This window comes from Pipistrellus hanaki, assembly GCF_964339955.1.
Source record: "Pipistrellus hanaki genome assembly, chromosome: X".
NCBI lineage: Eukaryota > Metazoa > Chordata > Mammalia > Chiroptera > Vespertilionidae > Pipistrellus > Pipistrellus hanaki.
In genome coordinates, this window is record NC_140524.1 from 59,421,889 (window position 1) to 59,447,641 (window position 25,753).

At 36.2% G+C, this 25,753-nt stretch overlaps 1 protein-coding gene across 7 annotated transcripts in view; it reads left to right on the top strand.

Annotated features, from left to right (window-relative positions):
- Window positions 1-25,753, top strand: part of DIAPH2 (diaphanous related formin 2) — a 942,260-nt gene that overhangs the window by 240,609 nt on the left and 675,898 nt on the right. For all 7 annotated transcript variants that reach the window (XM_084870674.1, XM_084870677.1, XM_084870675.1 and 4 more), the window contains 3 exons: window positions 632-740; window positions 18,664-18,774; window positions 24,259-24,377. In XM_084870674.1, coding sequence (XP_084726800.1) covers window positions 632-740; window positions 18,664-18,774; window positions 24,259-24,377 — 339 coding nt within the window. The remainder of the gene's footprint in view (window positions 1-631; window positions 741-18,663; window positions 18,775-24,258; window positions 24,378-25,753) is intronic.

The following is a 25,753-nucleotide window of genomic DNA, read 5'->3' on the forward strand; positions in this document are numbered from 1 at the left end:
ATAAGAGATAGTCTTTATTATTTTGTTCAGGTAACTAAGTTGCTTGTTCTAGGTAATTATAAATGCTTCTGTAATTATCAAGGCATTCTCTTTCAGGTATTATTTTCTTGTTCCATTTCCAAAGAATGTTAATATTTTTAAGTTCTTTTTATTTTTTTTAAATTTCTCTAGCACTTTATTATAAAATTTCAGTCGGGAGAGCATTTGAGATCTTATAAAAATTTAAAATAAATAAATAAATTACAGTCAGTTTACACTTGAATAAACTTAATATTTGTAGGTACCATTTTGGGTTGCAGATATATTTATATCTGTTACACAAAATAGCAAACTCTGAAATTTTAAATTTCAGTGTTTATCAGTTAAGTATCTTTTTAAAAGTGTTACACAGAAAAAAAACTGTCCTCAAGATTTTTAAATTGAATTTTCATGTTGATGCCCTAAAATTATTTAATGCTATCAATATTTAATATGTTGAAATATGCACATAGAAACACAATTCTTTACTTGTGATGATCTATCTCCTGATCAAACACCAGAAATAAGGCAGGGAAATCTGATAGAGAAAACCCCATATTCACAATGTGTGTGTGGGATATGTTTTATTCCTTTTCTATTTTTTTCTCTCTAGTCTCGAGAAACTATTAGGGGCTATAACTACAGCAGCAGAAAGATATAACAGAGAACGATTTTCACCAATTGTGGAAGGGTTAGAAAATCATGAAGCTTTGCAATTACAGGTGAGTCTAGTTTTGTCTTAAATTGCTTCTAGAATTATATTTAGAGGACTCATTTTGTGTGATACCATTTGCACTAACACTTTAATTGAATGGAACATAAAAATGAAATTCTTCCTGTTGCTTTGTTCATAAAAACTAGAAGTTTTGTCTGTGAGAATAACAAATTGTTTAAAATTAGGAAAAGTACATTGGATTATTACAAATGCAATGATTAGGATTATTATTAATATTTGGGTAGAAATTTAGTAATTAATGTAATAAACTGCAGAAATTAAAGCCTTAGCAACAATCAGGGCAACAGCACAAACAATTCAGCCAATGTCATTATCCTAACAAGTGTTAAGGATGTCTGTGGGCTTCTAGAAATTTTTTAAAAAAAGAAGTGCATCTCTCTTTGTGCCATATACGGCATTCAGAAGTCTGATTCACCAGAATTGTAGTGATTGAATTGCAACTCTAGGACAGTGTTTACCTGACAGCCTGTGTAGACCCAACCTAAATGTTTTTTCTTTTTTTTTTCTTTTTTAGAAAATGACAAAACTCAGTATCTTTTCTTAGATAATTTCAGGAAATGACCTATTTTATGAATGATAACTTTGTTCTTGACTGGTGAAAATGCATATTTATTGACCATACTTATAGTTTGAGATCCTGGATTAAACAATTTACTTATATTATCTGATTTAATTCTCACAACAACCCAGCTATGTAGGTGCTGTTATTTAGCAGTAAGTGTTTAAATATTAAAATTTCTTACCTGATAATACAGTAGGCATTTTCTTTTTTTAAAAATTTTATTATCAATTATTTGTTCTTCTTCTTTTTTTTTTTTTCTCCATCAGCATTTGAAGCTACCGCAGATAAATTGGTTTGTCCAATGAGAACACTGTAGTGTTAGAAAGCTATAATCAGTCTTCAGATATTTAAGGAAATTTGTTCATTGTTAGTTCTGCTGCAACTATAATAAGCAGTTTGCATAATCTTTTATGGTGTGCTATTTATGTCCAGGATATTACATTTTTTAAATAATTGGGATATTTACTTCCAGTGATTTTTTTCTTCTTTTTAAATTATATTTTTATTTATTTCAGAGAGGGAGGGAATGATAGAAACATCTGAGTGACAATCATTGATGGGTTGCCTCCTGCACACCCTTACTGGGGATTGAGCCCACAGCCTGGGCATGTGCCCTGACTGGGAATCATACCATGACCTCCTGGTTCTTAGGTCCACGCTCAACCATTGAGCCACACCAGCCGGGCCCAGTGTTTTTCTTTTTACAGTACACTTCTTATTATAAAACTAGAGGCTTGGGGGATCACACTGGCCTGTGCCCTCTCACAGTCCAGGAGCCCTCAGGGAATGTCTGACTGCCAGTTTAGGAGGAGCAGGCCTAAGCCAGTAGTTAGACATCCTTAGCACTGCCACAGAGGCAGGAGAGACTCCCACCACTGCTGCTGTACTCACCAGCAGTGAGCTTGGCTCAGGGCTTCTGGCTGAGCGCACTGACCACCACTGGGCAGCTCCTGCACTGTGCATCTGCCCCATGGTGGTCAGTGCACAGCAATGCCACCATTCAGCCATTCTGTAGATTTGCATATTAGCCTTTTACTATATAGGATGTGTCTAAATAAAATCTAATATCTCTATTGAAAGGTTTGAAAACTATTTTTTTTAGATGATTTCTTGAAATTTTTGCCCATGTTCCTTTGGCTTACCTAGCTAAATTTCTTTGATTGTCTGTCATAGGTTGGAGTTTGTACTTGTCTTGAAATACTTGTTTAGAAGTAATTAGGTGTTTTAGATATAGTGAATGTTTTCATTACACAGCTCACTCAAAATTACAAAGCTGTTGAGGGGGTAGAGCTTTGATTTGAAGCCAGGTCTTTGTGTTATCAACATTGATATATTGAATTGTCTGACCTTTAAAACGACACCTCTGCTATAGAGTAGTTCACACAAAATGATGAGAAGGGAATGAGATATTCCAGTCTTCAGAAAGTTGGGCTGAATGGACTGATAAAATGGCATGTTGTTAACAAGTAAACACATTGAAGAATCATAGACATCTTGCTAGGTATTCAAGAAATTGTTGAGTACTTGCTATAGATGCAAACATCTGCAAATCACAAATTGAAATTTCCTATTCTAATGAGCTACAAAAATTAGTAATTTGTTATATACAGAGCCTATTACTATCACTGAATTGTGAAGTGGATTTGTTTATTTGTACTATTTCATGTGAATGAAAAAATATTATCTAAAAGTTCAAAAATTTCATTCAGAATGCAGAATGAAAAACAAGTTAAAATCTGTTGTTTAAAAATATAGTTAATGCTATATTTTAATAATGACTTTTCTATTCTGATAGTTTCTTGAGAATTCTCAAAATGTTATTATAGTCTCAGGAAGTAGTTCTGTTAAAATATAGGACTAATTACATTTTTAAATGACAACTATATACCTTTTTTTTCTTTTTTGTGTTTTAAAACAGAGTATTAACTTCTCACAGAAGTTTTCTAGATCATCTTTAAAGTGAAATTTTATACCTGTGATAGCATTTTCATTATCTTCCGTACTTCAAAAATAGATAAGAGTAAATCACATATCTTCATATACTCTCTCTTCATTGACTTCCCTTTAGCTTAGTAGCATTCTCAGGTTTCTCTCATATTACACCTTCTTTTGATCCTACTTATTCTTGAACTAGCCTCTCATCTTCCTTTTACATTTTATAGTTTAAATCTTTAAAAGAATCATCAATACTTGTTTTCTCTATTTCCTAAATTACTTTTCACAGCTCAGCTTTTTCACAGTTCACAAAAAGGTCAACAATGATCCTCTAATTTCAAAATCCAATGGCCTATTTCCAGTCCTGATCACTTGGCACTATTGATTCCCTCCCTCCTTAAAAATTTTTCTGCCTTTGGCTTTTCAAGCACCATTCTCTCCTTGTCCTTTACCTACCTTTAAATGCTCGTTAACTTCTTCATGTTGTTTCTCTTCTTGGGTATTTTGTTCTCTAAGTTCTATCCTTGGTCTTTTTCTATTATCATTTTTGTATGTACATACATGTGTATTATATACAGACATATACAGTATATTCATATATATTTTATTTTCCTCATGAATGCTCTTAATTTATTTTGTAGCTTTAACTTCCACTATATTCTAGCAATTCCCCAGATTTATTAGTCCAGCTCACATCTCTCATTATTCAAACCTACATGTCTAATGGCCTAACTAGATGTCTTATAGACATCATAAAAATAAGATACAAAAAAAATAACATTTCTAAGCCATGTGTCAATCTATACTAATAAAAGGGTAATATGCTAATTAGACCGGGAGACCTTCCCAAGGACCTTCCAGATGTCGTTCCGGACAAAGCCACAGAGGCTGCCTGAGGCTCAGGGAAGTCGGGGATATCTGTTGTGAGCTCAGGCAAGCTACTAATGGTGGCTTCCCAGCCACCCAGGTCTGGGCCAAGCTCAGGGAAGCTGCGGATTGTGGCTTCGAGCTCAGGCAAACCTGGGATTTCAGCTGCCCAATCGCCAGGGTCCACCTGAGGCTCAGGCAAGCTGTCCATGGTAGCTGCCCAGCGGCCTGAGGCTCAATTAGGTTCCAATCAGGCTGGCAGGGGAGCAGTTAGGGGGCAATCAGGCCAGCAGGGGAGCCATTAGGGGCATCAGGCTGGCAGGCAGAGGTGGTTAGGGGTGATCAGGCAGGCAGGTAGGTAAGTGGTTATGAGCCAGCTGTCCTGGATTGCGAGAGGGATGTCTGACTGCCAGTTTAGGCCTGATCCCAAAGGATCCCAGATTGGAGAGGGTACAGGCCAGGCTGAGGGACACCACTTCATGCACGAATTTCATGCACCAAGACACTTTTAGAAAGAAAACATACAGATGGCTGAGAGACATATGAAAACATGTTCCATCTCACTAATCATCTGAGAGATGCAAATCAAAACAACAAAGAAGTACCTAGTGTTCTAAATATTTTACATATGTCACCTCATATTTAAACATCACAGCAATGCTATGAAAGGTAGTATTAGTATTCCTATTTTATAGATGAGTAAACTGAGGCTCACAGAGGTTACATAACCTGCTCAAGGTCACAAAATGAATAGGTAGCAAAGCCCAGATTAGACACTAGGGTGTCTGGCTCCAGAGCACATGCTTTTTTTTTAATTTAAATACTTTATTGTTTAAAGTATTACATAAGTCTCCTTTTCCTCCCAGTGACCTCTTCCCAGCCGCCCCCACCCCCCACACACACACAGACTCTCCCCTCCTCCCTTGTCTGTGTCCATTGGTTTTGCTCATATACATGCATACAAGTCATTTGATTGATCTCTTACCTCCTTACCCCTATCTTCCCTCATAGGTTGGACAGTCTGTTTGATGCTTCTATGACTCTATTTCTGTTTTGGTACCTCAGTTTTTATTGTTCGTTATATTCCACAAATGAGTGAGATCATGTGATATTAATCTTTCTCTGACTGGCTTATTTCGCTTAGCATAATGCTTTCCAGTTCCATCCATGCTATTGCAAATGGTAGAATTCCTTCTTTTTACAGCAGCGTAGTATTCCTTTGTGTAGATGTACCACAGTTTTCTGCTGTGGGCATTTAGGCTGTTTCCAAATCTGAGCTATTATAAATTTGCTACTATGATCATAGGGGTGCATATATCCTTTCTGATTGGTGTTTCTAGTTTCTTGGGATATATTCCTAGAAGTGGGATCTCAGGGTCAAATGGAAGTTCCATTTTTAATTTTTTGAGGAAATGCCATACTGTCTTCCACAGTGGCTGCACCAGTCTGCATTCCTACCAGCAGTGCAAGAAGGTTCCTTTTTCTCTACATTCTCGCCAGCACTTGTCATTTGTTTATTTGTTGATGGTAGCCATTCTGAGAGGTGTGAGATAGTACTTCATTGTTGTTTTGATTTGCATCTCTCAGATGATTAGTGACTTGGAACATGTTTTCATATGTCTCTCAGCTGTCTGTATGTCTTCTTTCTAAAAGTGTCTATTTAGGTCCTTTGATCATTTTTTGATTGGATTAGAGCACATGCTCTTACATAACAGTATCTCCTGAGCTCACTCTCTCTTCCCCTTAACCTGACTCCCCCAAAAGTCTACTCTTTTTCCTGTCTTTCTCATTTTACATTATAGAGTTATCATTATCTACCCAATCTCCAACTTTCCTCCAGACTTCATTATTCTTTGTCCTTGCATCTAATCCATTATCAAGTCTTAGAGAACAGACTATGAATCCATCCCTGTCTCTCTATCCCCATTGCTGTTATCTTCTCCCACCAATATTATTTCAACAATTTTAAAAATTAGTACCCTGTACTGATACATTCTTTTTACCATACAAATGTTCTGTACTGTTGTCAGTTATCCTTAAAAATATAAATCCAGTTCTAACATAGCAACATTCCTAGAAAGCTATGCTAATGACCATTTGCTGCCTTGATAAAGGTGAAGAGCCTACTTATGGTGTATGACATCTATCAGTATGACCCCAGCTTTGAGCCTGTTACTCTCCCCAATGTACCATAGTTTTAGTCATACTAAATCTGGTATTTCCCAAATATGCTGTAGACTTTTAAATGCCCTCAAATATTTTATAATGCATAACACTTTACTTGACATACCAACCCTTCCCATATCCCTTTCCTCCTACAAAGATTTAATGAGAGCACAAAGGCACATTTAGGTATATCCTGCATAAATCTAGGAAGGCTTCAGTGAGGAGGTGATGCTTTAATTAGGTATTGAAGGATAAATAGTAACCAGTATTATGGTAGGATGGGAGACAGGAGAAGGAATTCCAGTAGGCAAATTTGAGGCCAGAGTAGTCTGCCAATCACTTCACAAAAGAAGATAGAGTGAAGTAATATCAAAACACAGTTGAAACTGATTTCTGCACAGCCCAGCAGAAAGAGCTAGGGTACACTAAACATTTATAATAGTTATTTGTGGAAAGAGAAAGCAGTATAGTTAGCATCCAATGATGTATTATAAAAAAGGCAGTCTTTAAAGACTGCAATTACTCTGAAACATGCCATGTCCTAATGTCACTGAGGAGCTGTGAGTAAAATGCATTTAGCACGATTTAATACGTTTTAAAAATGTTTTCTAATGTGCCAAAAATAATCCTATCTAATAAAATTGGAATATGCTAATTAACCCTACGCTGTCACAAAGATGCCAGCACCCACAGCCAATAAGGAGAGAATATACTATTTGACTGCAACGCCCTCAAAGATGGCAGTGCCCAGTCCCCTCAGTCCTGCCGGGGCAGCAGGTATGTGACAAGGCTGGGTCAACCCCGTGTGCCTGCCTCTGAAGTCAGAGTCCCCCAGTTCCCTCAGCTCCCCAACTGCTCAGGGCCGGCCCACGGCACAGGCAAGCCTCAGATGGTGCTGCCCAGCCACCCAAGGCCGCCCTAGGTGGTGGCAGCAAAGGTGTGATGGGGTGTTGCTTTCCCCTGATCACCGGGTTGCCTCCTGCCCCTGTGGGCTCCCAGACTGTGAAAGGGGGCAGGGCAGGCTGAGGGACCCCCACTCCAGGACATGAATTTTCATGCACCAGGTCTTTAGTAATAAAATATTTGTACATGTGGTCATTATACATGTACACAAACACACAGCAGTAAATATACACTTCACTGATGTGTAATAGGTTCACTGATCCTGATTTTACCTGTTGAAGAGATTGATCAAGTTTTGAGAGCCAAAGAAGAAGTTAAATCAAATAATCCAAGCAGCCTACAAAATGTCATCAAATCCATCAAGCCTTGTGATGACAAAGACCTTTTAGCCTTTAATCAGAGCCTGTTAACTCTTTCTCTCTCTGGTGCCTCAATGAGCCTAATGCTCTGCTTTATATCCACAGAAGACTAGCACAGCTTGGGAAGTCTGAAGAGGGTTTATTTCATACAGTTGCACTAAAGTGATCAAGAAATAACAGCTGACAGACTAAAAGTAAGGGAGAAGGAGATAGAAACTGTTAAAGATTGGAACTAGAGTGCAAATATTATAACATTTGGCTTTATTTAGTATCAGAGCAAATGACTCTAAACACCTCAATAACTCCTGAGGGTATTTCTATGTTATAGCAGAGTTCACTAACTCATATATGCAATCATGTCCTTGATTAGCAGGGAAATAATAAGTTATATTTAGGATATTTTGTTTAAGGATGTACCAGCCTTGACTAGGTGGCTTAGTTGGTTGGAACATTGTCCCATACACCAAAAAAGGCGTGGATTCAATTCCAAGTCAAGACATATACCCAGGCTACAGGTTTGATTCCTGGTAAGGGTATGTATTGGAGGCAACAGAACAGTGTTGCTCTCTCTTATCAATGTCTTCCTCTCCCTCTCCCTCCTCCTCCCCAATTCCCTCCCCATCCCTCTTTCCCTCTCTCTCTCTCTCTCACTCTAAAATCAATAAACAAATCCTAAGGTGAGGATTAAAAATATAATTTGTTTTTAAGAGTTTTATTAAAAAAACACATAATAACTTAAATGGACAAACCATCAGATACATGTATTAGTCCTCTGTAGCTTGATTCTTTCCATAGTAGTTCTGATATGTTGAGATTTCACTCTCAGCATACTTGTAAATTAGCTATTAATCTACTCATACCATCACATAAGAGGAAGTTGCTTTGCATAAATCATTTATCATGTGTCAGTGGAGGTACATTTATAATAAAATATGACACAGCAGCATATGAATAAGGAGAACATTTGGGAAAAATAATATGTATATTAAATATTATGTTGAATGAAGGCCTGATATTACTTAAGAAGCTTGTTCTACTTATTGACAGTTGTATATTATGTAAGAGTAGGATTAGTACAATGCGGGGATTGTGTCAGATGTTTGTACAATTCAGTCACTTTTCAAGTTATCCTATTGGCTTCTCTAGTACCATTTGATACTACCGGTATCTGTATTTCATCATTCCTTTTTCATAGCTCTCTTCTCCCTAGACTTATATAATAACTAAGCTCTCCTAGGTTTTCTTTTACCTTACGTTGCATTTAAAATCTTTGCTCTCTATGCTTGGTCTTTAAACATACCGATTCCTAGAGCTTGGTCCTAAGTCCTTGGTTCCTTTGCTTTGCTCATTCTGTACATTGTCCTTAGGCAGCCACATCCATCCTTATGACTTTAATTGACACTTCTATGTGATGGATTTCTTTATTCCAAATTCCTCTTATCACAGAACCTTATGTGCAGCTGCCTTTTGACTGCGTTTCAAATTCAATATTGTCCTTAACTGTACATACCTTCCTTTTCTTTATCCTTCCTCCTCCAATCACTTCTCTAACCTTAACATGCATTTCTCTTGTGTTCCCAACCCTGGTTAACGTTAGCATAATCCACCAAGTGGCATAATCCAGAAATGTAATAATCATCTTGAAATCTACTCCTATTTTGCCTACCATTTCCTTGATCACCAAATCCTACCAGTCCTACTTCCTTGGTGTTGTACTTCCCTTCCTTGGTATGGTTGACCTCTTCCTCTACCCCTGCTGCCACTTCTTTTCTTCAGGGCACTATTTTATGCAGCATTTTATCATTTACCCAGACTCTGAAATATCATTTAGCCCTCATTCTTGCCCCTTTTAAATCATCTTCCATAAAGTTATACTTCTGAAGTGCAGTTCTCATGATATCACTCCTTAAGACCAGGATTAAAGTCTAGTCCTTGACCAAACAAACGACTTCATTGTCTGATTGTTGCTTTCTCTCTAGCCTCATTTTCCACTACTCATTTTTAAATAGTTTAGTCCAGGTATGGGGAACATCTGGCCCACAGGCTGTATAAGGCCCACAAAATCATTTGGTCTGGCCCTGCCAAGGCATTAGGGGTGAGTTAATTAAATGTTTGAATAAATATAGCAGATTTACTTTTAAGTTGATAATTTTATATGGCTGCTGAATGATGTTGTAAATATCCAAATGGCCCTTGGCAGGAAAAAAATAAAAAAATAAAAAGTTCCCCAACCTTGGTCTAGTCATGCTGTGCTCAGTTTTCTGAATATTTCTTGCTGTTTTGTACCTCTACCTCCATATCTTTCTACATGGTTTTGTCCTGCCTGTTATCCTCCACTTCTTGACTTAATTAACTTGCTCTGTACATTTGTATCTTTCTTGGTTGGTACTTATTTTGACTTAAACCATCTTTTTTTCCTAACTCCTGCAGGGCTAGGATAAAGAAAGACCTTGTTAATGTCTACAGAGTACTTAATAAGGTCAAATGTGTAACAGTGTCAATAAAATTTTAAAAGCATAATTTGTCACAGCTAATGGCAATATGGATACTCTGTTTGAGAATGCCTGGATTTGGCAATTATTGAACTCCATAGCTATATGAATTGTGGTTAAACTGGTAGATGTCTGTATAGTTTTCAGAGTTGAAAAGTTAAATAATAAGTTCTAGCATTTTCCCAGTAATTTTATGAAGATTCTTCATGTTTAAATATTTCCCCTCTCTATGGCTTAGATAAGAAACCAAATGAAATTTCTTTTTGTAATATGTTTCATGCCAATAACATTTAAAATAATTAAATACTATTCATCCATTATATTGTAACAAATTTATTGGGACCAATTAGGGTTATACAGAAAACCATAAACAAATGGAGAGTCTTATCTTTAGAAAGTTTAGTCTATTTTGTGATATTCTATTCTTTATACTACACCCCATATCCTAGATGAAAATAATAGCATCCTGTGGTTAGAAGAATGGAAGGATCATAATTAGTAGAAAAACTGATAGGAATTCAGTTTAATATATAATTCTTCATGGCACAAATTATTGGACATTTTATCTCATGTACAAAGTTGGTGCTTTTTATCTATATATGTTTATGCATCAATTCAATAGCTAATATAGATGTCATATAGAAATTTTATTATGATGTAAGGAGATCTATATAATAAAAGCCTAAGCGACCATTAAGGGGGAACGACCAGAACTACCAATCGCTATGATGCGCACTGACCACCAGGGGGCAGATTCTCAATGCAGGAGCTGCCCCCTGGTGGTCAGTGCACTCCCTATAGGGGAGTGCTGCTCAACCAAAGGCTGGCCTAAAGGCTGGAGAATGCAGCGGTGGTGGTGGGAGCCTCTCCTCCCTCTGCCGCAGCACTAAGGAGCAGGGAGCCAACCAGTAAGAAGCAGTGAGCAGGCAGGCGGTAAGAAGCAAAGGGGCCCAGACTGTGATAGGGTTGTCCGAGGTCTTGTTAAGGATGTCTGACTGCTGGGAGGTGGATATTCCCAAGGGGTCCCAGACTGCAAGAGGGTCCAAGCTGGGTTGAGGGATACCTCTCCAGCCCCAGTGCACATATTGTGTGCACCAGGCCTCTAGTTACTGAATAAATAATGGAAATACACAAACTCTTTGTTCTTACTGGTTTAAAATCAGAATTGTGGTCCTAGTCTAGCATATATCTTTATAATGGAGAAAACTCGTGTGTGTGTGTGTGTGTGTGTGTGTGTGTGTGTGTGTTTGCATGCACATGTGTGCTAAGTAAGGAGTGAGGTGGCAGTAAGTAAAGGAGAGTGCAAGATCATTATTTGGGATGATGGCATACTGCCCATATTTCACTGTTTAAGATTGTAGATAGATAGATAGATGATAGATATAGAAAGTGGATTGTAACGTTATTTCAGGAATAATTTTCTACCTTAAAATTATGGTAGCTAATTTTTTATTGAATTATATTTGACATATAAGATAACCATTTTACATACTAGATAACAGCTTGTTAAAATAATTGTATGTTTTTAATTAACATATTAATTCCAAAGCTAGATATTCTCATTGTATTAAACATGATGCACTAGTTAAATTTTATTCTCTTACCTATCCTTAAAATCTTTTGTTGTATGAACTTACAAATGGAGTTTATGAGGCGTCTGGTATGTGTTGTAAGTTATTCTGTACTTGTAATGAAGTGATATGGTTTAAAATCATGAATTTCCTTCTTGCTGTATAACCTTATGTAAGTTATTTATCTGTTTTGAGCTTCACCTTCATTATCTGTGAAATAAGAATAATAGCAATACTTGTATGATTTTTATAAGGATGAAATTAGATGGTAAGTTATGTAAAACACCTAATATTGTCTGGCAACTAATAATAATGATATAAATAATGATAATTATAATAGTTTGGGATTTTGTATTTATCTTAAATTCAGAATCCACACAATGAGTATTTCATGTTTATAATTAATATTTTCTAATTACATTTTAAAGTTTATCTAATTGCATTTTTAAATATATGTTTTTATTGATTTTACATGGAAGGGGGAGGGACAAAAGTTAGAAATATCAATGAAGAGAGAGAGAGAACAAAAAAAATGATGAGAGAAAATCATTGATAGGCTGCCTCCTGCATACTCCCCACTGGGAATGGAGCCCACATCTCGGGTATGTGCCCTGACCAAGAATCAAACTGTGACCTGGTTTATAGTTCAGTTCTAAACCACTGAGTCACAGCTGCTGTGCTATCTGATTACAATTTTTAAATTTAATTTTTTAGTTACAAATTGTGACAGTTTTTTAAAATTCGTTCTCATCCTGTGAAAAGGGCAATAATTGTGTAGTAGTTTAAAGGAATAGGGAATATTAAGATGACTATTATTCTCCACATTTTTAAAAATATAAATATTCCTCTAAAAGAGCATTGCTCTAGCAGAATGTATTGTAAAGTGACACGATAGTATGACTATCATTTTATTTGTAACTATTTAGATATCTATTAGAATTTGATAAACAGTAAACAGTATATTTTGTAAGCCATTGCTGTTAACTTGTTTAATTACTGAATTCATTATTTTCTACTTATTTATACTATTGTCAATAAATGCAACTTCTTTCTTATTTAGTTATATATTTGTAATAATATATATTCTTAATGCTATTGAAGTATTTAATAGCATTGCAACATTTATCTTATCAAATTTGAAGTTATTTTGTAATGGATACATTCATTAATTTCATTAACTTTTACTATGTTTATCATCTTCTGATCTAAATACCTTTTTTTGTATAAAGGTACAATTCCAAGAATCATTAAGCTGTTTCTTACGGAAATGCTCTCTTTACTTGTAGGGTAGTAATACAAGTCATTAAGCTCGAATTTCTTCTGGAGCAGATGGCAACTTTTCTCTCTATTAATTTTGGAATGGACATGTACTTTGGCTTGTTCAGTAATGTCATATTTGTAATATAAAAAGGATCCTTCAAGCAAATACAATAATGTAGTGATGGTCATGTAGAATATGTAGACTTATATCTCACAAATAAACAATGTAGCCATGGTCATATAGAACATGCAGTCTCATAACTATGAAGATGTCAGCAATTTCTGATTGTAAATTGGAGGATTATATAATCTGTTAAGGCATAAGCTTAATCTATCAGATAGGTCTTTTATTTTTTATTATTATTTTTTAAATTTATTTTTTATTAAATTATTATCTGTGTGCATATTTTAACATTGCCTTCCCCCCTCCCATATAAACCCTCCCTCCCCAGAGTTTTGTGTCCATTGGTTGTACGTATATGCTTGTATACAAGTCCTTCAGTTGATCTCTTATCTCCCCCAGATCTCCCTACCCTCCCGGCTGTAATTTGACATTCTGCTTGTTGCTTTACTGTCTTTATATCTGACTTTTGGTTCATCAGTTTATAATGTTCTTTAATATCCATAAATGAGTGAGGTCATGTGGTATTTCTCTTTCATTGACTGGCTTATTTCACTCAACATGATGTTCTCTAGTTCTATCCAGGTTGCAGCAAATGATGAGAATTCCTTCTTTTTAATGGCAGCATAGTATTGCATCGTGTAGATGTACCATGGTTTTTTGATCCAATCATCTGCTGACGGGCACCTAGGTTGTTTCCAGATTCTAGCTATTGTAGATTGTGCTGCTATGAACATAGGGGTGCATATATCCTTTCTGATTGGCGTTTCTAGTTTCTTGTGATATATTCCTAGGAGTGGGATTACTGGGTCAAATGGGAGTTCCATTTTCAGTTTTTTGAGGAAACTCCATACTGTTCACAGTGGTTGCACCAGTCTGCATTCCCACCAGCAGTGCACAAGGGTTCCTTTTTCTCTGCAACCTCACCAACACTTGTCGTTTATTGATTTGTTGATGTTGGCCATTCTGACAGGTGTGAGATGGTACCGCATTGTTGTTTTGATTTGCATCTCTAGGATAATTAGTGACTTTGAGCATGTTTTCATGTGCCTCTTAGCCTTCCTTCTGTCTTCTTTTGAAAATATCCTATTTAGCTCCATTTCCCATTTTTAAATTGGATCATTCATCTTCCTTTTATTTAGTTGTATAAGCTGTCTATAGATGTCGGAGATTAAACCTTTATCAGTGATAACATTTGCAAATATGTTCTCCCATACAATGGGCTTTCTTGTTGTTTTGTTGATGGTTTCTTTTGCTGTAAAAAAGCTTTTTATTTTGATGTAGTCCCATTTATTTATTTTCTCTTTAGCTTCCATTGCCCTAGGGGCAGTATCAGTGAAGAAGTTCTTTTGGCATATGTCTGAGTTTTTGCTGCCTGTGGATGCCTTTAGTATTTTTATGGTTTACTGTCTTATGTTTCAGTCCTGTATCCATTTTGAGTTTATTTTTGTGTATGATGTGAGTTTGCGATCTAGTTTCATTCTTTTGCATGTAGCTGTCCAGTTTTCCCATCACCATTTGTTGAAGAGACTGTCTTGACTCCATTGTATATTTGTGCCTCCTTTGTCAAATATTAATTCGGCATAGTGATTTGGGTTGATATCTGGGTTCTCAATTCTATTCCATTGATCTATATGTCTGTTCTTATGCCAGTACCAGGCTGTTTTGAGAACAGTGGCTTTGTAATACAGCTTAAAGTATGATATTGAGATCCCTCCTACTTTATTCTTTTTTCTCAGGATTGCTGTGGCTATTCAGGGTCTTTTATTGTTCCAAATGAACTTTTGGAGAGCTCATTCTAGGTCAGTGAAATATGCCATTGGTATTTTAATGGGGAGTGCATTGAACCTATAGATTGCTTTAGGAAGTATGGACATTTTGATGATGTTGATTCTACCAATCCATGAACATGGTATGTTATTCCATCTGTTTACATCTTCCTCTAACTCTTTTTTCAGTGTCGTGTAGTTTTCTGCATATAGGTCCTTTACTTCCTTAGTTAAGTTTATTCCTAGGCATCTTAATTTTTTTGGTGCAATGGTAAATGGAACTGCTTTTTTAGTCTCTATCAGATAGGTCTTTTAAAAAGTAATGCTATTTATAGGCAGATATTTAGTCAATTGTATAAATGCTTTCATTTGACATTTAAGCACTTGTAGGAATTACACTATATTGTTCAATTTTTATTTAGATATTTAGCAATGTTAGAAACAACCCCAGTAATGAGCTTTAAAGCATGCAACTTTTGATTTTTGAACCAGGATATGTGGTAAATGGGCTAATCTCCCAAAGAAACATCTTAAATGCAAAAGATATAAATATACAAATAAAAACAGTATGCCTTTAAAAAAAATGATCTTAGAGGGAGGGAGATAGCCTATCTAATAAGAGTCATATGCAAATTAACCATCACTCCAACATACCAACAAGCGATGCCCACAAGCCACACCCACCAGCCAATCAGGCACAAATATGCAAATAAACCCAACCAAGATGGCTATTGCCACAGAGATCAGGAGGAAGGCTTGCGTTTCCCCAGCCATGGAGGAAGCCAAGATTTCTGCCTGCCCTTGCAGGCCTAGGCCTCCACTCAAGGCTACAAATTTTCAGTGATAAAAGATACATAAATCCAAAAAGAAATGGCGGCAGCCCCGGAGCTGGAGAGAGCAGGAGGGAGGCTTGGATTACTCCAAAAGATGGAGGAAGCCAAGCTTTACACATACCATGGCCGGCCCAGGCCTCCCTCTGCTGAAGGCTACAAAGTTACAATTATAGAAGATAAATAAATTCCAACAGAAATGGCTGCTGCCATGGAGCAAGCGGGAGGCTTGGCTCCGCTCCAGGCTACAAAGTTTTAATTGTAGAAGGAAAATAAACCCCAGATACCAGGGCCTCCACTTGGGTTGCCAGGGGGCATGGCTGGGCTGCAAACCACCATAGGCCTCTTGCCCAGGCAGCCCCATGCCCCAAGGTGACTCCCACCCTGATTTGGGACACCCTTCAAGGCAAACCAGCTGGCCCCTACCACCTGTGCACCAGGCCTCTATCCTATCTAAGAAAAGAGTAATATGCAGATTGACATCACTCCAAAACACAAGATGGCTGCCCCCATGAGGTCAAAGATCCTGCCCCCATGTGGACACAAAATGGCTACCACAAGATGGCCAGCAGGGGAGGGCAGTTGGGAGGGACAACATCTACAAGGGAGAGCAGTTTTGGGTGACCAGGCCTGCAGGGGAGGGCAGTTAGGGGCAAGCAGGCTGGTAGGGGAGTGGTTATGGGGTGATCAGGCTGGCAGGCACAAGTGGTTAGGGGCAATCAGGAAGGCAGTCAGGCAAGCAGTTGGGGGTCAGCAGTCCTGGATTATGAGAGGGATGTCCGACTGTGTTAGTATGGGCTGTGTTAGTATACGACATCCGGACATCCCTCTCATAATCCAGGACTGCTGACCCCCAACTGCTCACCTGCCTGCCTTCCTGATTGCCCCTAACCACTTCTGCCTGCCAGTCGGACATCCCTCAAGAGGTCCCAGATTGGAGAGGTTGCAGGCTGGGCTGAGGAACAGCCTCCCCACTTCCCTATGCACGAATTTCATATACCGGGCCTCTAGTGTGTGTATGTGTGTGTGTGTGTGGGGTGTGTGTGTGTGTGTGTGTGTGTGTGTGTGTGTGTGTATATATATCTATATATATATATATATATATATATATATATATATATATATATAGAGAGAGAGAGAGAGAGAGAGAGAGAGACAGACAGACAGACAGACAGACAGACTCTGGAGTAGTGCCCTCACCTGGAATCTAGCCCACCACCTTTTGGTATACCAGACAACACACCAACCAACTGAGCTACACTGGCCAGGGCACAATATACCTTTTAATCTTTTCTTTCTACTTGAAAAAATAATCATCATAATGCTAAGTCTGGACAAGTGAAATCAAAATACATTTGAAATTTGTATTTTTGCTATTTTTATATGATTTTTGTGATATAATAAAACTTCATTGCTGCAAGCAGCCAGCTCACCACATTAGAACTTTGGGCTGTGGCTGGCCTGTAGTTTATAGTTTGCCAACCCCTAGTCTCTCTGCTTATTTAATCTTGGCAACCTCAGGAGATTGATTCTCCCTCTGAGAAGGAAAGATGGCTTGAAGATTAGAGGAGTTACCTGGTCAGTCTGGCATCACTGTGGGACATCCAGAAGCTGATATATTCAGGGACAGCTATATTTATAGGTGGGAAATCAAAGGGGAGAAGACAGACATCAGCCTGCCACTCAAAAGAGTCCCCAGGTTCTTGGGTACACTATGCAGATAGAGTAGAGCCCATACTAACTGCTGATTTACTTGAGGCCCATTGCATGAAGGTTCATGCAATAGTCCTTCCTTTCCCTGGCTGCTGGCACCTGGGACCCAGGCCTTTGCTCTGGCCTCCACCTTCTGTTTTCTGTCCAGCTGGAGTCCTCTCTGCTTCCACTGGAGTGCCACTCCTGTAGCCCCCCCCCCCCCTTCCCCTCATATCAGGTATCCCACCCTCCCGCCCTGCGGGGATAATTTGTTGGGATAATTTGCATACTCCTGATTGGCTGGTAGGTGTCATGGAGGTATGGTCAGTTTGCATATTATTCTTTTATTAGTGTAGATGGGTGTTCCCTTCTATATATACATGGCATTTTTACTAAAATTGGTATTTTTCCGGAGTTCCCTTGCAGTCAGCTCTTTGAGCACTCACTCTACCACCCATTGAATACTTTAAAAATAATTGATTTAAATGTGTGGTCTTCACTTAAACTATTAATAGGCCAGTTGCCTTAGACTCGAGCAGCATTTAAAAAAAAATGCTATTCAGGAATAGTATGTGGAATACCTGCCAATTAGCATTTTGTTTATTCCCATTTAGCTTTCAATTACAAGAAAAAATTCCCCTTTTATAGTAGAGAGCCTCAATATCAGAAAGTAAGAAAAGCAAAACCCATTTTCCAGTGTCAATATAATTAATGAATCACCTTCACTGGAATAGAAGCCCTTAAATTTAATATGCATGGACATTAGTATTAGTATCAAAGTACCTTCTAGTTGATCTTAATTCACTTTTCTACATAACAAATAAATTCATATTAATCATATATTTTAATACTACAAATTTTGTGCAAATCCATTCCAATAATAGAATAGAGAGAGTATAAATCATTATAATTATTTCTCTTAAGTTATCACTGTTGCCTGATTAATATTATGGCACTTTTATAACTTTTTCCAATTTATTTTGGCAAAGTGTTTATAACCATATAGGATTGAGCCTAGTTCACCTGAGGATACCTGGATATGCAAGATACATTTCATGAGCTTTTTAAAGTGCTTTTTATGCATACTTTTGGAACATTGAGTTTCTCAAGCGAGAGTTTAATATTTATTCATATTGTTCACTAAAGCATAGAAGTACTTGACCATCTATATCTTCATTAGAATTATTCTGCATATTAGAAATTTTATTCATCTTGTTGTTTATACTTTAAAATCATAATCATTCTTAAACTTTTATAAATATTTGCATTTTCTTATTTTTATATGTATGCATGCCTTTAGTAAATAGAAAAATAATGGTGTGAACGCATTAATTATTTCTTTAATTAAAAACATTAAAATAAGGGTTTATTTCTAATTGCAGGTGGCTTGCATGCAGTTTATAAATGCCCTTGTCACTTTTCCTTATGAGCTTGATTTTCGAATACATTTAAGGAATGAATTCCTCCGTTCTGGACTAAAGACAATATTACCAGTAAGTTGAGTGTACACATTTATTATGCTGATGAACTTTAACAGTTTTCATTTTTAGAGTTGCAACAGGGTAAGTAATTGTGCCTTGCTATTTTTTCTTGTAAAGCCTTAAACCTTTTGTAAGCTTTTTTAATTTCAGTAATATTAGTCCTTATATGCAGCTGACAATTCAGAATGTACCTGGTGCTATGTCCAGAGTGTTTTTTTGTTTGTTTGTTTGTTTGTTTTTTTCCTTCCTGAAGTCTAAAGGGAACTTCTTTTCTTTGGATGTAAATACTGAGAACATAAAAGACTACTTTTTTATTTTTTATTTTTTTGCAGTTTCAATTTTCATTTAAACATTTTTGCTTTGATAACTTACATTGATTTCATTTCTATTCCACATAAATATGTATAGAATTTTGATTAGTATATTCTTGACACATTACTTAAGTGTGGTATTCTTATTACAGGGCCATATGAACTTTTTTAAAGAAAAAACAATTCTATGGGAACATTTGCTCTAATTATAATACTGTTAAAAACATTTTTGAAATAACTTTATAGGCTTGTTCTCAGATTAATAAGCAGGCCTATTCTTTGAATACAAATGCAACAATTAATGACTTTATATTTTATTTAATATGTTAATTGAAGAACAATTTTCCCCAGACCATAGTACTTTTAAAGGAGACAAATAAAATCTCACTAGTGTCTTCATTTAAGCTACAGAGGTCACACCTGAGAAGTAAGAAGTAAAAGTAAAAAAGAACGGAGGAAAGAAAAAAATGTCCATATAAGACTTGGGGTACACTAGAAATACCAAAATAAGGGGCGTTTCCTGGTGAGGAACAAGAATGGAGTATGCATCAACTGCTTGTGTTATGACAATCCTAACTGAAATTAGTTGAAACACATCATCATAAAATGGACGATTGGGTCTATTGAAACCAGTTTTCATCAGGCGTGTGATTGTCTTCATTTTAGAAATTTCTATGTCACTTTCGCATTGAATGTTTCTTTAACCCCTGAATTTAAAGACCAAGGAATTGGTTGTAGTTAATTAAGGCAACATTTTAAGTGACCCGTAGGGAGGTTTCAATACACAGTTAATATAGATAGGCACATTATATAACTAGATCTAGTGTGTGCAACACATTTATTCTTGTTTTGTCACAAATTTGTCTTCATGAAAAGTCTTTGGCCTTCAGTAGCTAGAGATAATGTTATAGTCTAGATTTTAGTTTGCTTTTGAGTTGTCTATTCACTGGTTTTCATGCTTGTCCTCCCTGAATTAGTCCTCTGGTTCTGGGAGAGGAATAATGCTTGAGGGCACTTGTTAGCTTGGGGCTCCTTAACATCCTCTGCTCATTTACTAATATGCTGTGTTTTCTGCCTTAGTTGTTATTACCCCTCCACCTCTTATTCCCCTGTGTCTATTTATAATTGAACAACCATTTTTTGCCTTATATTGCTGAATGGCTGTCAAGTATACTGTGGCTCTCAATTTTTTAAGTCCTCATTTTTTTCAGAAAGAGTATGCACTGTAGCTCTTTGCACTTACCTTTTACACTTTTGTCTGGATGTCTTGATTTCTGCTGGGTTCGGTGGTCTCATGGTAGGTTCTTTTTTTTATTACAGTGACAGCTAAGATTTTGCATCAGTGTTTCTAAGCTACACTTTCCCATTGGCCCTATAGCCTTATAAAAACCTCTTGTGGCACCATGTGCTTCTTAATATATGCATTCTTAAAATATTCCCAGTTACATTTTTCTTTAAGTATCACACCTCTTTAATATGTCCTGCTTCTCAGGTCTCGGTGATTCTAAAGCAGGAGAAATGTGGAGAGTGTCATGTTTCTGTTTCCTAAAGTTTTGGAATAGAAACTACAAGGATTCTCAATTTTCTTTTTGTCCCTAAAACAACAGAGAAAAATATGGCCAAATATGCCTCTGGTTCTAAGCTACAACCTTGGTCATGTTCCCCTAAGAAGAGACTATCAAGATTTAAAAAAATATATATTTTTTATTGATTTTTTACAGAGAGGAAGAGAGAGGGATAGAGAGTTAGAAACATCTATGAGAGAGAATCATCCATCAGCTGCCTCTTGCACACCCCCTACTGGGGATGTGCCTGCAACCAAGATATTATACATGCCCTTGATCGGAATCGAACCTGGGACCTTTCATTCCGCAGTCCGATGCTCTATCCATTGAGCCAAACATGTTTCGGCGAGACTATCATGATCTTATTGAGGGTGGGGAAGAAGTGTTTGGTTTAAAGAAAAATTATTCCCTGGTATTTCTGATGTAGAAGATAAGAACCTGAATTCAGGCAGACCCCCTGAGATTAGAGATTCTAGAATATAGCAGCCAATTACACATGGCCATGGCTAACATTAGTAGTTGGTATATGGATAAAAAATTATTACTGTCTGGAATCATTAAGTGATGGGGGAAAATAGTTCTTAGTACTTCAGTAGTCCCTGAGACCACTATAATGTTATAATAGAGTAAAACATTTTTTCATATAATTATCAGACTCCTCAAGGACAATTATTTTAATATAATCTGTATAAAATTAATTTCAAAATTCCTCCATCTCCATGGATAAGTTACAGTTTTTAAAGGGGGTTTATATTTCATTTATGTGGAAATTCAATTTTCATAAATTTGCTATAGTAATTTAGGATAAATGAATCACTATAAAATGATTTTTTAAATGGTATTTGCTCTATAGTTAACTTACATTGATTTCTTGTGAAGCCCCGTTGACCTTTTATTTTAACATAGGAAAATATTAGGTAAATCAGATATGAAAATGAACATGAAAATAAGAAGTTGTCGGTGGACAATCCCTTTCTTATTCTTCTGAAGAATCCTTATTCTTTTGCATTCCAATATTTAAATATATTTTTATTGATTTCAGAAAGGAAGGGAGAGAGAGAGAGAGAGAGAGAGAGAGAAAGAGAGAGAGAGAGAGAAAGAGAGAGAGATATATGGCAATGATAAGAGAGAATCATTGATCAGCTGCCTCCTGTGTGCCCCACACTGGGGACTGAGTGCACAGCCCAGGCTTGTGCCCTGACCAGGAATGAACTAATACCTCCTGGTTCATAAGTTGATACTCAACCACTGAGCCACACCAACTGGGCAGAAGTATATTATATTATAGAGAATTATATGTTTCAAATAATCTGCCTAAAATGGTCCATATCTATACACCTAGTCTGTTCAAATAAATAACTGAAACATATTTATAATATTTCACACAATTAGTAATAGTGTAATTTAGTAATTTTATAATATTCTACAATTAAATTTTTAAAAATTTAATTTATTAAAGGACACTGGTTAACAAAATTATTCAGGTTTCATGTGTATAATTCTACAACACATCATCTAACATTCTCCATTTTTAAACATAAAACTTTATGGCCAAATCCGGTTTGGCTCAGTGGATAGAGCGCCGGCCTGCGGACTGAAAGGTCCCAGGTTCGATTCTGGTCAAGGGCATGTACCTTGGTTGCGGGCACATCCCCTGTAGGGGGTGTGCAAGAGGCAGCTGATGGATGATTCTCTCTCATCAATGTTTCTAACTCTCTATCCCTCTCTCTTCCTCTTTGTGAAAAATCAATAAAATATATTAAAAAAACAACAACAACAAAATAAACTTTAGTTATGCATTTTCATTTACTTTTACAGGATATTTGTCACAATTGTGATATGTAAAATATTATTATTTATTAAGTGATTATTTTATCAAGTATTTGTGGATATACTAGTATCTTTCATAAAGTTGGATATTTGACTGAAATAAAGTTATATACAAGGTATCCCAAAAATATAAGATTTATATTCTAAATGTGTTAAAAGTTGTTTCTGTAGTAGCCAGCATATTAGGTATGTCTGGCTTCTGCTGTTTTCTGAACAGAATTCAGAAATCAGCTGATAATATGTCCCACAATTTTACAATTTTGCATTCCATTAAATTATTTCATTCCTCTTCTAAGTGGAAAACAAGACCTAAAGCAAGTTATTACTAAAGAGGAAACTAATATAAATACATTTATTTGTTATCTACACTAATAAAAGAGAAAGATACAAATTGGCCATACCTTCGTGATGCCCACCAGCCAATCAGGAGTGAGTATGCAAATTAACCCAACAAAGATGGCAGGTTAATTTGCATATGCAGGCCCCGAGTGGTACAGGCAGGATGCTTGCATCATCCCTATGGTGATGATGCAGAAGTTCCACACCACCCCAGCAGCTCTGAGCCTTTGGGCAGCGTGGGAAGACAAAAAGGTGGCTCTGGCTGGAGCAAAGGCAGTGCCAGCATCCAGGGGAAGGAAGGCCAATCCTTGCTTGGATCTTCATGCAACGGGCATCTAGTATACTTATATGATATTATATAGATATATATTAATAAGTATTTTTATATGCTATTTAGGTAAGTTTTCAGTTGATTATTATGTCTAAGAATGTGATAATAACACATCTAGAAATTGCATAATTTTGTGTTTGGCTCTAGTACTTGCCATTACATCTCCATTTATAATTGTTCCATTGAATAAAAATAGAAACAAGAAATGCATCCCATTTTGTTTTAGTGATCTAATTTGAAGTACATCATGCTTACATTTCCTTTCAGAGTTCAAGCTCAGCTCTGAAAATCCTAGTCCCACTTTTGGTATTACTCTTGAGCATCCACAGTTGTGATTATCCATTTGGGTTTTGAAAGCTGCAACTTAATGGACACACATTAAAAGCTACCCTAGGTGATATATATTAAGCCCAACAATCTCTAGTGTGGCATGCTTCCAAAGATTTCATTTATATTATTATTTTGAAAATTATCAGAGGTGTGTAATGCATGTGCTTATAATGTATTACAAAAACAAATCTTTGATGCCCAAGTTGGTATTTTGTGATTGGGCTAAGCAAATGTGGAAGGTGGGGGAGGAAGCTAGATAAGCATCCTGATAAAAAGGCCTTTTTACTTCAAATCACAAAATATCATTTAAAATAAACCTGTTTATTTCACTTTTCACGCCATACTTGGGACTGTTGTGCTTGAATATATCCTTGTATTTGTTCTTGATTAATACAGTTTTTCTATATTTGCATTTTTGCCAGAGGCATATGCGAATGTTCTAACTGCATGAGTTCTTTTGTCATCTTTAGTTAGTGTGCTTAGTCAAAACGACAGCATTTAATTTGGGTTGTTAGCAAATAGTTTTTTCTTTTCCTTTGTCAAAGTGATTGTTAATTTTTTAATGTAAATAATAAAAATCCTGGGCATGAAAAGAAAATGCAATGAGGTTCTTTTATTTTAAAATAGAAAAACGTAGCACTTCTACTTTCTTTTAGGAAACCAAGTGTGTAGGGTCAATATTTGAATTGCTTCTGTGTATATAAATGAATAAAAGTGTCTGGCCTTTATTACCAAAATATTCTGTTGCCAAACTGTTATTCATCTGCTAAGTTTTATGTTTAAATGTTAGGATCTGAAAGAAAAAGAGAATGATGAGCTTGATATTCAGTTGAGAGTATTTGATGAAAACAAAGAGGACGACCTAACTGAGTTATCACATCGTCTCAACGACATTCGAGCAGAAATGGAATATCCTTTTGACAAGCCAGAAAAATCATTTTGTGTGCATTGTGAAAAAAGGATTTGTGCATGATATTGTGAATCATTATTAGAATTCTTATCTGCAAGCCCAATTTACATCCATTTATTTATATTAGAACCTCACTGTGATGCTGTCCTGGAGACTCATGTTGAGGAACTGCCTGACTGGATGATTTACACAGGTTATATTGAAATCTGCACAGTGGTGGTATGTTCTCCTCCATGGTCTTGAAAAGAAAGAGCCTAAAGAAATATACCTCATACATAAAAATTTCGGGGGGGGGAGGATTTCACTGAGTTCATATGTGACTATAGGTAATATACTTTTTCAGTTTACTAAATGGTACTCAGTGGTTTAGAAATGTAATTCAATTCAAATCAATGTCCGATTGTCCAAATATTTTGGTTCCTTAGCAAAACAAAGAAATGTTTAGATGTAATAGTATCTGACTATAATAAGGCTGTGTGATAGAAGCATTCGAGTGAAATACAACTGGTGTAAAATCTTGGCTATGGCAGTTATTTAATATGAAATGATTTTATATTTTAAAGATGGTTGTCACAGCATTGGTTGCCATTTGTTTCACATCCATTCATGTTCTTCCTTTTGGATTCTAGGGAAATTGGGACATACTTCAGAACCAAAATAACCTTGAGCTGGGCTTTTTTTTTTTTTCTGTGATGCCTTTCCTCTTCCTCCCCTCTCAAAAATACCTGGAAGTTGTATTCCTCTTTTTGAAACTCCCAAAATATTTTGTTTGTATCTGTTTATTAATGTACACTTCTATGCCTCTTGAGATTGAGGTCAGAAATGTTGTATTTCATCTTTTTCTTCCAATGCTTAGATTGAAGTGTCTTACCCATAAGTAATGGATAAACAGGTATGCAGCAAATAACAATTTTGTATTATAGATAATTTATCATAAATTTTAATCTATCATTAGTGACTCCAGTCTATAGGGTGTCTATAATATTAAATGTTTTATGTCAATTAGTAAATATATTGCTTTTTTGCTTTATATAGATTTTTCTTATAATCAAACTTCATCAGAAAGCTATTTTTTGACCCATTTTGTAACCATGTAAAGGACCTTACGAGACTTTAAACACAGTATTCTTACATGCAGTCTAAAGAGTGATCTAGCATACACTGAATTCTACTTCACTAAAAATGTTGACATTTTAGGTTATTTTTAGGATGTTGGATTACATCTCCTCTCCTACCTTTCTTTTGTATTGATTTTCCTGATCCAGTTTCGAAATATGTTTTCTAGTTTATTAAAAGCATTTGAACTTCAACCATTCTTTTTATATCCTAAGAAAAATGTTCCAAATTTCATTCTTTATTATCCATGTTTTATTGA